Source organism: Antechinus flavipes, chromosome 6, assembly GCF_016432865.1.
Source record: "Antechinus flavipes isolate AdamAnt ecotype Samford, QLD, Australia chromosome 6, AdamAnt_v2, whole genome shotgun sequence".
Classification (NCBI taxonomy): Eukaryota; Metazoa; Chordata; class Mammalia; order Dasyuromorphia; family Dasyuridae; genus Antechinus; species Antechinus flavipes.
The window spans coordinates 245,680,288-245,694,633 of NC_067403.1; the positions used below are offsets into that span (position 1 = coordinate 245,680,288).

Below are 14,346 nucleotides of genomic sequence, written 5' to 3' on the forward strand. Positions count from 1 at the left end.
ATGGAAGAGTAGAGAACAGGTGATTTAAGTAGAAAAATGGAGACTCTGACTTAAATAGAATTACATGAAGTCATGAAAAGGGAAAAAATTGTGGAACAGACTAATGATTGGTTAAGGAATATCTTCAAACATAAAGTATTAACATTATTTTCCTAAGTATTGTGCCCCTTTCAGGAAGCATTGCACCCAAATTGTGCAACATATGATTTCTCTTGGCCTGAATAGAAAGCTGAATTATTTCATTATTAATAGTTTAATTGCTTCAGTATTAGAAACCAGTGATTTTCATAATGACTTGTTTTGTTCTCCAAACTTATCTTCATTTCAGCTACCTACCACTATAAGAATCAATCCATTTGCAGTTGCCCTCAGGCACAAGGGGTAAAAACATTCTCAGAGACCCAGCTTTCCTGAATGTATCCTTACAAGTGGCCCTAGGACAAGGCTTTTTAAAATTTTGTTTTGTTTAAATTTTGTAATGTTTCTATATGAATGGATTATTTTAGAGTAGGGAGAATAATAATAAATGCCTTCATTATATTTATTTTAAGAGGGGTCTAGTAATGTTAGTGGAAAATAATGAATAAAAGTAGTTTATTACCCAGTTTTAGGCAAGATTTGAAAGAAGTTTTTCCAAATATAAGTCCAGCTCTTTATACTCGATCCCCTACACTAACTTGCTTCTCCATTTGTGGTTATCCTATGATTCAATGTAACCATAATAATCATCTGCCAGGTGAATGATCAGCTCGTTAAGGAAATATCTGGTAAGAATCTATCAACAATGACTGAGAGATACTTCTATGATTGTCATAGAATATCTTATTTCCATTTTATTTATAGAGTTATACAATAGAATCATTCTTTGACTCATAGAGGATAACTTCCTCTCGGCATATAAAATGGAGATTTTAATCAGTTTTTTTCATGAGCAGTAAACCATCTGCATTGTTAAATTGAAAATAAAAGCAGGAATGGAATCATTATCAGGGATCTTGTGGGACTTCAAAAGTGGAAAGTAACACGTGGAAAAAATATGCAGGATATAGTGCCAGGATGCCTTCATTTTGGTGCATTGCTTTTCAGATTTGAGATGATATGCCATGATGTGAAAATTCTACACTTGGAAAAACTATGAATGATACAGTCCCAGAATCTGAGATATATTGGGAATCACAGGAAGGAGGGATATATTTTTTTTTTAAAATGGGTTGGAGGAAGAGAATAAAAAGCCCATAGACAAAGGATAATTTCATTGAAAAACATAAATGTTAATATCAGTCAAAGCCTGAGTTATCACACAGAAAAGGAAATGAATCATTTCTGTCCATTGTCTATTACTATACTACCCACAAGGTATCATATGCATAAGTAGCACCTATCTGTGGTAAGACAACAATATTAGGGTAAAAAAAAATCAGTTATAGAATTATACCTGTGTATTTGGAGAATTGAGTTGATATTCTAAATTTAAAATTCAATGGGAAGAATACATTTTTTTAGAAATCAATGCCTCCATAATTTCATGTGAAAGGAACAGTAATTTACACCCAAAAATTCATACAGTATTAAAAAAATATAGGGTTTCATTAAAATGTGGATAACAGAGATTATTAATAAGCATTGATTTACTTTAATATAAACAAAAGTGTTAGTACAATTCTGAAGCTGCGCTTGTTTAAGAGGATTACACACCTTAGGCTGGTCACCCTATGATATGATCTAGATCTGTGATCTACATCTCATTCCAATGTTGAGTAGATTTTCCCCCAACATTTATTTCTGTGAAGGATAGGGCATGAACAGGTAGCTCTATCACCTTGAATGGTGGCATTATTACAATAGGATATGAAGAGAAAGGAACACATGTCTGGTCCCACATTCTTCTGGAGAGCCAAAATCATCAAATCCATTCATCAGTGGTTAAAAAATACAAATACAAAAAGAGTTCAGCACAAAAGAGTAGTTATGCAAGAATCATAAGAAATTGAACTACTGGCTATTGAGATAGCTAATTCTTTGATAAAGCTGATAAGTTGATACTTGGGCAACAAATCTAGTGGAAGTACCACAAAGCATTTTGGCATATATTAGGTAGAAACTAACATTTTAAAATATGTACCATAATAAATGCAAAAGTAATACATATCTTGAATGTAAAATGGTAGTGCCATTAAAAAACAGAAAAGAAAGAACAAGTAAATGAATGAACAAAGTCATTTTTAAAATTAAACATATATATAGATAATTTTTTATCATTAATCCTTGCAAAATCTTGTGTTCTAATTCCCTCCTCTTCCCCCAACTCCTCCTCCAGATGGCAAGTAATCCAATATATGATAAACATAGTAAAAATATAGGTTAAATTTAATATATGCATATATATTATAAAATAACATGTTTGCAGAAGAAAATTTAAATAAAAAATGAGAAAGTAAAATGCAAGCAAACAACAAAAAAGTGAAAATGCTAGGTTGTGATCCACACTCTGTTCCCACAGTCCTATCTATGGGTATAGGCAGCACTCTTCATCACAAGATCATTGGAACTGGCCTGAATCATCTCATTATTGAAAAGAACCACTTCCATAAGAATTGATCATAATATAATCTGGTTGTTGTTATGTACAATGATCCCGTAGTTCTTCTCATTTCACTTAGCATCATTTCATGTAAATCTCTCCATGCCTCTCTGAAATCATCCTGCTGATTGTTTCTTACAAAACAGTAATATTTCATAACATTCGTGTACATTACTTATTCAGCCATTTCCCAACTGATGGGCACCTATTCAATTTCCAGTTTCTTGCCACCATGAAAAGCCCATGAAAAGGGCTGCCACAAACATTTTTGCACATGTGGGTCCTTTTCCCTCCTTTACGATATCTTTGGAATATAAGCCCAGTAGAAACACAATTGGATCAAAAGGTATGCACAGTTTGATAACTCTTTGGGGATAGTTTCTAATTGCTTTCCAGAATGGTTGGATCCATTCACAATTCCACTAACAATGTATTTGTGTTCCAATTTTCTCACACCCCCTCCACCATTCCTAACAATCTTTTTCCTGCCATCTAATCAATCTGAGAGGTGTGTAGTGGTATCTAGAGTTGTCTTAATTTGCATTTCTCTGATCAATAGTGATTTAGAACACCTTTTCATATGACTAGAAATGGTTTTAAGTTCTTTATTTGAAAATTTGTCATATTCTTTGACCATTTACAATTAGATTTGAGTCAATTCTCTATATATTTTAAAAATGAGGCCTTTATCAGAACCCTTGAAAATGTTTTCCCAGTTTATAGCTCCCCTTCTAATCTTGTCTGCATTAGTTTTGTTTGTATAAAAACTTTTTTAACTTAATAAATAACATTATCTATTTGGTATTCTATAATGATCTCCAGTTCTTTGTTCAAAAATTCCTTCCTCCTCCACAAACCTGAGAGATAAACTGTCTAATGTTCTTCTAATTTGTTTATAATATCATGAACAAAGTTTATAAAATTAATATTGCTAGATATAGATCTTTGGCCTATTTCTTCATGATTCTAAAACCAGGTTTCCATCATCTTTGCAACATTCATCACTTATTTTATACTTTCATTCATTCATAGGTATCAAATAACTGGCATAGAGACATGATACTCTTACAGCATTCTTTTAATACTTTTAGAACTTCTTTATTGGAGACCTCCAAGAGAACAAAATATGTTCTTTATTGTTAAATCCATAAAATATTTCAGAAAACTTTAAGAATTCTGATATTCAAATATCTGGTCATTTTACAAATCAGCATGAAAGAATCCAACAAAAAAGGAATAATGCAAATGATGATTATTCGCTTTCTTTTCTAAATAAATATTCAATAAATATACATGTTTTATATTTTGTTTTAATACTCAACATACTTTGGAGAAATAATTTCATTTATAACAGATCTGACTTTTAAATCCAAAGATCTCATCTCATATCATGCCTCTGACATTGACAAATCATTTGACATCTAGCCAGTCCTTAGAACTATTTTATGGGTTATTTGTTGATTAATATCGTTGAATAAATTTTCTAAATTTCCACAATATAAGTTTTCTATGCTAATAAAATTAAAGTCCTCTGTTATTGCCACTCTCAGCTAAACACATGTGAACATATGCACCCCTACATATACAAACATATATTTATTTATTCTATAAGATAAGGAAACAAATCTAAATCTATTTTGGAATATATATTTTTTTAAATAACACAATTTTATACCCTTTGGCATACCTATTGGGTCACATGTTTCTCATCATCATTATAATTCTCCAGAACAAATCCTGCTTCATAATTTCTTACACAATGATATAATAAAAAGAAATTAGTAGATAAAGATGTATTCTGAAATTGAAGAGATATAGGCTGTTTTGAAAATGACATTAGATACATTAAAATTATATACACATAGGTAACATTTGCATATAACCTTACATATAAATTAAATTAACACTTAATATTAAAAACATCAGTTATCAAATGGTAGAGCTCATTCCAATATGTGGTAATTGTGTGTGTGTGTGTGCATGCATGTGTGTGTAGCTCAATAATCATGTTGTCTCAAATGTGTCCATAGGAAGAATAATAGAAGTTAAGAGAATTTTTTTTTTGACTTAGAGCTTTTCAGAAACTTGTATAACCAGGTGGCCCAAAAAGGAAAAAAGAATGGGTATCCAAGGAGTCCTAAAGTATGTATAGTGTACTTGGTTTATTTGGATGGATAACAAGAAGTTGCATCTTGTGGAAAGTGAAATCATGTTACAATAATTTATCAATGTAATAATATAAGTTAGATGGTGCTGGTTGAGGTGATTACTGTCATGGTGATATAATTTTATTTACTTTTAGCAATTCTAGAACAACTAAAAATGTTCATATCAATACTTATTGTAGATACTAATCCAGAAATATTCCCTGAGGAAATGAAATGAAATGTTGATTTTTTTTGAAAGTTCTCCTGTTCTTTAGGGATTGTGTCTCATGGGCACCAAGAAAGCCTTAATTTCTCCCTAGTGCAGACAATATCAGGAACTATAGAGGTATAAGATAGCAAGTTTGCTACAGATCATAATTTTCCCCTTTGTTTTTATTCTCTATAATTTATCTCTAAAAGATGATCATATTCATCAATCCCCAACTTCAGATTTAGACCTCTCCAATACATTCCAGTGACTTCAAATGAAAACTAAGTATCCAGGCAACTGCACCACAAATATGAGAGGTAAGCTTATGAGAGTTTTAATTAATATAACCATTTCTGCCTTATCATTCTATCATTCAAATGTCCCACTTAGTAAGAGAAAGGATTTAATGATAAGAAATAACAGTGACAGTTGGATGGTATCTGGTGCCATTTTTTTCATGTGGAAATTAAATAGACAGATAAACTTCCTAGTCAGACATGTTGGTTGAGGATCAAGTCAATGATATTCTTTGAAAGCCTTGATTCAAAGTCAAAATATTCTTGTCACCTTAGTAAATGTGAAGGCTTATCTATATCGATATTAATGCCAATTTAATCCATTAGAACTAATCAGGTTTGGAGGCAACTATGACTTGGCTAATTAAGGAAGCTAGCTGGCACAGTGGATAAGAATTCCAGGTCACAGCTTAGTACCACCTAAGTTCAAATCTATCCCCAAATGCTAAGTGAATGACACTAAGCAAGTCATTTAAACAGTGTCAGCTATAATTTATTCAAATATAAAATTGAAAGAGCATCTATCTCCCAGAATTGTTTTGAAAGACAATGAGCAATATTTGTATAAGGCTTTGTCCAGTGGCTAGAACATGGTAAGTACTAAATAAGCCACAGTCAATTATTAGTATCCTTAGTAGTTTTAAATTGACACATACTTTCTCGCTCACACATACATACATACACATGTACACACACATTTGACTTGGGATGTTTTGCATGCCTCAGTCCATAGGACTTTGCCGAATTGTACTGTTGAAATTCCACATATTGGTTTATTAATTGATTGATTGATTGATTGACTTTTTTTTTGGTAAAACACACGATAGTTATAGGATAGCTAACGGTCATTAAATAGCAGCCAAACAATGAATGCTACACAACATATATAAAATTGAGAATAAAATTTTGCTATGGCATTGCCCTAAGCTGGGCTTGTTGGGTATCAAACTCAGACGTTACTCAAGGTATGTAAAAAGACCACTAAAATTACCAGAAGAATGTGTCAATGTACTTTTCTCTCTGCATTCCCTTAAGTTAGAGACAATTATAAAGAATGATCCATTTTTTGTTTCATTTTGGCTACTGACAATTTCAGAGTAGGAATATTTCTGATTTCTACTTTTTATGTAAACTTTATAATGTCTAAATAAGAAATGTCAGCCTCACAAGTTTAATTTTGCTAGTTTTTTTTAATGTTTTATAGAAAGTGGGAAATAGAGATAGAGGCATTAAATCCCCAGGTGCTAAAAATGGCTCATAATTCATTTTCTATTGCTTTGACATATTGCCTTCTTAAACCAGATGTAAAGATCAAATCTGAATTTCTTTACTCCTTTTTTAAAGTTTATTGTGTCTTCTCAGCATGATTTCTTTCTTAGTTTGAGATTAATTGAAGTTATAGGTATCCATGGCTGATGAGCTTTCATTGCACTGACATACCTGAAAGAGAGCTGTCTCCCCTATCTCAGCTCAATTTCACTCATTTGTAAATGTCCAGGCAGCCCACAAATGAATTTCTTGAAGTTTTCTCCCACTGTCTCACTCCCCCTCAATCAGATCTTATCATGAATAATAATGACTTTAAAAGTCCAAGAAGAGATCCAAAGCATAAATGCTTTTAAGTAACTGTTGAAACCCTGATCAGGAGTTGCTGATATTAACATTTAATGATTCTGACATATCCTTCATTTTATGCTTTAATAGAATTGGCAGAGTATTAGGAGCTAGCTTATACAAATATTTTAATAATTGGAGAATGTATTTTCCATGTACTAAGTCATTATACTACTTTCATCATCATACCCTTTTGTATCCAGAGGCATATAAATTCCAAAATTTTCATTTTGCAATACTCAACTTCTTTATTTTCTTTCCAGATTAGGTTGTTTTGATGGAATTCATGGACAAACAGAATGGAACTTTAGGCACCTTAGTGACTGAATTCATTCTCATGGGAGTTACAGACCGACCAGAACTAAAGGTCCCACTTTTTGGTGTGTTCCTCTTCATCTACATGGTCACAGTGGTAGGGAATCTGGGCATGATCATCCTAACAAAGATTGATTCTCACTTACAAATCCCCATGTACTTTTTCCTCAGGCACCTAGCATTTACTGATCTTGGTTATTCCACTGTCGTTGGTCCCAAAATGCTTGTCAATTTTGTAGCAGAGAAAAATATCATTTCCTACAATTGGTGTGCAACCCAACTAGCTTCCTTTGAGATTTTCATTATTAGTGAACTTTTCATTTTGTCAGCTATGGCTTATGATCGCTATGTGGCTATTTGTAAACCCCTCCTCTACACAGTCATCATGTCAGACAGGGTATGTTTGGTTCTAGTGGCCATCCCTTACCTCTATAGCACTTTTGTGTCATTGTTGGTCACAATTGAAATTTTTATTTTGTCCTTTTGCAGATCCAATGTCATCAGACATTTCTATTGTGATAGTCTTCCCTTGTTGTCCATTGTATGCTCTGACACACATGAAATAGAATTCATCATTCTCATCTTGTCTGCTTTAAATTTGCTTTCTTCCTTTCTAGTTGTCCTTGTTTCCTATATGTTTATTCTTGTGGCTATCCTCAGAATGAACTCTGCTGAAGGCAGATACAAAGCCTTCTCTACCTGTGGCTCTCATCTCACTGTAGTGATTGTGTTCTATGGAACCCTTCTCTTCATGTATTTGCAGCCCACCTCTAGCCATTCCTTTGAGACAGACAAGATGGCCTCTGTGTTTTATACTTTGGTCATCCCCATGCTCAACCCATTGATCTACAGTTTGAGGAACAAAGAGGTAAAAGGTGCCCTAAAAAGAGCCGTAGCAAATAAATGCAAACTTCATATTTAAACTACAATGTCCAATGGTTCCAATATAACTGGAGGTATAGAATTCTTTCATTTCTATCTTTTTTTAAAATTCTCTTTTCTTTATGGAAAACTCTTTTCCCTCTCTCATTCTTGGTTTAAGAAAATGCACTATTCCTTGTTATCAGTTAGCAGTGTTTCTACTGGTATGTTTAGGCAAGTTTTGGCAAGTTATAGGGAAACAGAGTTGAACTGGAAACTGAAAAGTTGGCTTTGACAGGTTTTTAAGAAAAGTTTTCTTTACTAAGTAGCAGAAAAATTCCTGGTTAATACTGTTTCTGTTTACTTTTATTTTTATTTCATTACTGAGATTCATACTCACAGAAGAATCCTAGACTTTAAAGTTGCAGACTTTACAGCCTATAATCAATCTTTGCTTAGATCAGCAGGAGATCAGCATTGTACAATGGGGAAAAAAAGTGCACTGATTATACTATAAGGATGCTTATCTGTTCCACTTTCTATCCATATCACCCTTTGCCAGTAATTCCATTTCTCTTGCCTTTAGTCTTATGAACAATTATATTGTTGTTATAGATACATTCTAAGACATATTTTATCCTTCTCATTTTAAAACTGTGATTTAACTCAAAGTATATCCAGCACGGATAGAAAGATAGAAATTAATTCAGAAGATAAGAAAGCTAATGAGTTTTAGATCCTATGAGAAGATTTTCACAGTGAAACTTTAATTTTCTTCAAATTCCTGAAACTTTACAATAGATTTAGATATAAATATTTTTAAGGTTACATTTCCCAGAGTAAAAGAAAAAAGAAATCAACCTTGCATTATCTTCGATTCTCTTCAATTCACACCACGTTTCTAGTAATATAGATAATGTAAATTAATTATATTTTAATCTATCTCTATAATGAATCTTTGCACTGTAATATCCCAAGAATATATGTGACCATGTCTTCCCTTGACCTTATACTGGAATATTGCTCTTTATTTTGTGAATGATCATTTTTTGTAATTTTAATGAACAGTAGCAAAATCATTTCCCACTTCTTCAAAGGATCACATACAGAGTTTTCTATTTAAAAATTATATCCCTTCTAAGACCACCATGGAATCCTTGAGTAAAATAACTGCATTGTTTCTGTTGTGTTTTATAGAATAGCTAAATGTTTTACATGAAAGAAGTGCATAATAAATAGTAATTGAATTAGAATCATGTGCTCTGAATCAATTGAATATTCATTCATACCTATCTTCCAATATTTGGTTTTATTGTTGTCAATTTAGTTTCAGGGATAACTAAAGATTGATAATATTTTTCTTCTTTCAAGACTATTTGTAGAGATAGCAAATTTATTTCTACTTTTAAAAAGGTAAGGCTTTAAAAAGAGCGAAATGACTTTTGTCTACTTTGCATTCTGTTGGGTTGGATGTAGGAGTTGCTTTCTTCAAGTAGAAACCTCTCTGAACAGCCTCACAAATTGTTAAACTATGTATTTCCCACAAGTTTTTTTGTTTGTTTGTTTCCATCACATATATATCCTAAATTTGATATTTCTGCTTAAGGTTATTTATCAGAAATCTAGCTTTTTTCCCCAGATGCAGGAATGGCATGCACTACTTTATCTTACATGCTAATTAATCCCTTTGTATCACATTTGTTAGGATGAAAGAACTCTATTTGAATTGTCTCTAGTTGTTGTTAAGATTTAACATTCTTTTTTTGGATGAAATATTTTGTAGTTTTTCCTAACCTTAAATCTGCCTCTTTTCAACTTCTATTTATTTCTCCTCAAGACATGACTTCAAAGCCCATCATCTACATTGTTTTGCTCATCAATAAGCTTCCTCAAATGTGGTAAACTGAGTGGTAAGGAAAAGGAACACACATTTATATAGCACCCACTCTGTGCTAGGCACTGTGCTAAAAACTTTTAAAAAAATGTTTTTACAAGTCTCACTTGATCCTTACCACAATCTTATAAAGTAGGTCTTTTTATTAATGCATTTATAATTGATTAAAAGAAGCTCAGGGAAATTAAATATCATGTCCAGAGTCACACAGCTAACTAAGTATCACAGGCAGGATTTGAACTTAGATCAGTGGTTCTCAAACTTTTGTTTTCAGTATCTTCATCCTATTAAAAATTATTGAGGATCTCTCCAAAGTGTTTTTGTTCATCTGGATCATATTTATAGACATTTACCATATTGGAAATAAAAACTATATTTGAATTTGTAGACCCTCTAAAAGGGTTTCAGAGATCCCCAGGATTCTCTAGACCATACTTTGAGAACCACTGACTTAGATCTTTTGTATTCTTAGGCCAACATTTTACCTACTACAACACCAGCTGCTTATAAATGGAAGATATTTCAATAGTTTTTGTATGACCATATAAGAGTACATCAGGAAATAGAGTACTTTTTGATCAAAATCTTGGTGAGTCAGTACCCTTGTATCTTGATTTTCTTGTGGTGTGCATTGGAGTAATTTAATAGTCAGTGTTAGTCTTTCCTTTAATACATTCCTCATCAATTTTATCTTTCTGACTTAGTTTATCTTTAATGTCTGGCTCTGGTTGAGAAAAGACTCTTTGGGCTATTGCTTGACTCATACTATTGCTTTAGATCCACAATTTGCTTTACTTCACTTCATAGCTGTAATTCTCTTCTGTAGTCATTTATTTCATCTTTTAATTAGATGTTTAATTTAAAGCCATAGAAACCACACTTACCAAGAAGCTCATCATCATATATTGAAATTGTGAAAGAATGCTAAAATACTCTTCATATATCCAATATGATATTGATCAATCATTTTCTTAAAATAGGTACTCCCCTCACCAATGCAGATTATAGCCCCTCTACAATTATGAATTGGCCATAATCTTTGAGAGACTCTGGTTATCTTTAAAACTATATGACACATTGCAGGAAGACTTCAAAAGATATTTAATGACCATACTGGGAACCAAATAAATCTTCATGGAATATAAAGGAATTGGATTCTGAACAGGCTTATACAAGTGTAATAAGAAAGATTTTTTTTCCCCAATGGTTTAGGAATAATCTGTTTTCCTAAACATTTTGTTTATTACTTGTATAACAAGAACTTAACATGAGCCCAGATCACTAAAAATGGAGGCAATCATATGGGAAGTGTTAAGGACCTGTCTCTGACAGAAGACTTTCGGGGTTCCCTTACCACATAGGTGGTGATAGCCTCTTTATGTTAACAGTATAGAAGGAACTGGATGAGCCTTTAAAAATAACTTACTAAAACAGTTCTGGCATTCAGAGACAAAAACTTATTTACCCATAATAGGGGCAGCTTTTACCAAGCTGAGGAAAGAAAGAATGCCTTTCTTTTTGTTTTGCAAGCTGTGGACCCTTATGATTTCTTAGACATGTCAATGGGATCTTTAATCAAGGTAAAAATAAGAGATCCCTCATCCAATTAAGAGATCCCTCATCCAACCAAGAGTATCATGCAGTAAAGGATAAAGTTAACTTACTGAGCCTTCAGGTAGTAGAAACTAGAGCATTTCCTGTGACACTTGCAAAGTGTATCTCCAAATGCAGACAAAAAAATTTCTTTGATACAGATTAGAGAATAGTTTTACCAATAATTTTATAAATGTTTGTTGGATCACACTGAACTAGATTGGATTGAAAAAGTGCTCACAAGAACAACCAGAACTTTCAGTTCTATAGAAAACTAGTTTATCCAATAGATCTTTGTTTAATGGAAATGAACACAGTTAACAATTCCAATAAAATCTCTGTCTGGATTATCTTGCTGCATTATACGGACATTTTAGATTAAACGCCAGATGTTCCTTCTATTCATTATGTGGATTTATTCCACATAAAGAACATATACCTAGGGATTTTGAGGTTCACCTTGATAGTTGAGGGCATCTTCCCTACTGGAATAAGGGACAAAAAATATTCAAATATTGATGATTCTCAGAGAGTAGGCAAACTTTTACCCTCTAATTATGTCTCTATTCACAGTTTCATTTCTAACTCTGATGTGTGTATGTATGCTATTTCCCATTTACTCAGCCAATATCAGCTTTTAATTTCATGTCTCAGACAATATTTGCCTCAACCCTTAGTATACTATGACTAATCAAATCCTATTCATCTTGAGAAAATGATCCTACTTCACACATAAACAATTCCAACCCATTTACTTGGATAAAATATTTGTTAGATAAAATAAAGAATAACACTAATTAGTGTTTTTGTATAATATTTAACAGTTGACAAAATGATATATATAAATTATCTGATCTTCATAGAAACTATGTAAAAGAGATACTATTATTGTCTCTATATATATGATATATATATGCATATATATATATATATATATATATTTTTTTGCTAAGGCAATTGGGGTTAAGTGACTTGCCCAGGGTCACATAGCTAGGAAGTTTGAACTCAGGTCCTCCTGCTTCAGGGCTGGTGTTCTATTCACTGTCCATAATTTTTAAATGGGAAAATTGAAGCTGAAAAAAAAAGTTGTGTCTTTCTCAGATTCTAACATTTTAATTGTCTTGAGCCAAGATTTGAAATCAAGTATTTGATATATAAAGGCCATAAATACATCATTCACTACCATCTTGATGGTCCCTAAAATAAAAATAAATTAAAGGGTTAAAAAAATACTGTATTGTTTAAGCTCATAACTTCTACCAGATGCAAACAGAGAAAGCAATAGATCAATCTGTTTAATATAAATTGTGGATTTAATAAATAATACAGATGCCTGTACCTCCAGAAAAAAAGCAGTAAGATTAATGACTAGTAATTCTTAAAATGAAGAGCTAAGATCTTCAGTGGCAGGGTAGAACCAAGATGGTGAAGAGCATATGAGTGTCTTTGTGACCTTCTCTGAGCTTTCCCTCAAATCAACAGCAGCTTAAGCCTCTGAACTGGTTTTGAAATGATAGAATCCACAAATATTTGAAGTACAACAAACTTTTAGAAGAGACTATGGAAGAACTTTAGAATAGATCTGTTTAAATTGGGCAAGGGGAAAGGCTGCTAAGCCCAATCTGCAACATAAAGAGCCCAGGACAGGAACCTAAGATGGGGAGCCAAGATGTTACTGTGGCTATGCACCAAACTCTTAGGCTCCTCTGTCCTGGTTGCAAGCAGGTGAATAAGCAGATTTGCTCTAAAACATCCAAAAGCAAATACAAAAGGCAAATTATGACCCTCTGAGGCCCAGAAAAATGTGGGACTTGACTGTGTTCCAAGCTGGAAGTCAGTCAGCAGAACTGTCCTACAATAAACTAAAGCTGCTATTGCCTCTTTTCTTTAAGAGCAGACCTCAACTTTTTCTAAAAAATGAGCAAAAAAGCAAAAAGAACTTGAACCATAGGAATCATAGGCAGCTTCTCTGGAGAAAGAAAAAAAAAAAAAACAGACTTCATACCCTGAGGATCCTAAAATCAAATTAACATCAGATGAAACCTCAAAGGGTGATATGAGTTGGTCCCTATTTCACAAGGCTCTCTTGGGAGAATTCAAAAAGTATCTTAAAAGAGAGTTAGATGAAAAATGGGGAAAGGAAATGAGATCTTTGCAAAAGGTTACAGAAAAGGAAAACCAGAAATTAACTAAAGAAAACTCCTTAAAAATAGACTTGATGAAATGAAAAAGCATATAACTCCTTACAAAATAGATATGAAAAAGAAACCAATTCATTGAAAAAGAAAATCTGTGAAATGGGAAAAAATACAATAAACAAAACACTTCATATACAAGTTCAATTGGCCAAATGCAAAAGGAAATTAAAAAGCTAACTGAAGAAAATAATTCACTAAAAATTAGAATTGAGCAAATGGAAGGAAATGAATCAATGAGATCTCAAGAATCAGTCAAATAACTTCCGGTTAAGATGGCGGAGAGGAGGCTCACAGTTGCATAAGCTCTGCGCTTTCTCTCACTATCCACTTCATTACAAGCCTCTGAATCAATGTTTGACTGAAAAAAACCCACATATAGTTACCAAGAGAAGCCATCCTTGAGATTCGCCAAGAAAGGTCTGTCTTTACTGGAGGGCTGGGACGGTTTTAGATCGGGCGCAGGCTGAGGGCAGCGGCAGTGAGAGCACGGGAGCAGACTGGAGAGGGGGTGGGGAGTGATTGCAGCTGTCTCTGCGGGGAGAGCTTCACTACAGGTTTGGATACTTTGCTCCGGCAGCAAGCCAGCAGCCCAGCAGAGAAGCTAAAAACACCGGGGCTGAAGAATACAACCCCAAA

General features: G+C 33.1%; 1 protein-coding gene across 1 annotated transcript; it reads left to right on the forward strand.

The window, feature by feature from the left end:
* The first annotated feature begins 7,126 nt into the window (after positions 1-7,126).
* LOC127540444 (olfactory receptor 8K1-like) lies at positions 7,127-8,086 on the forward strand. Its single transcript, XM_051965139.1, has one exon. It carries the CDS (start codon positions 7,127-7,129, stop codon positions 8,084-8,086), a length of 960 nt encoding a protein of 319 aa, XP_051821099.1.
* Positions 8,087-14,346: the final 6,260 nt, after the last annotated feature.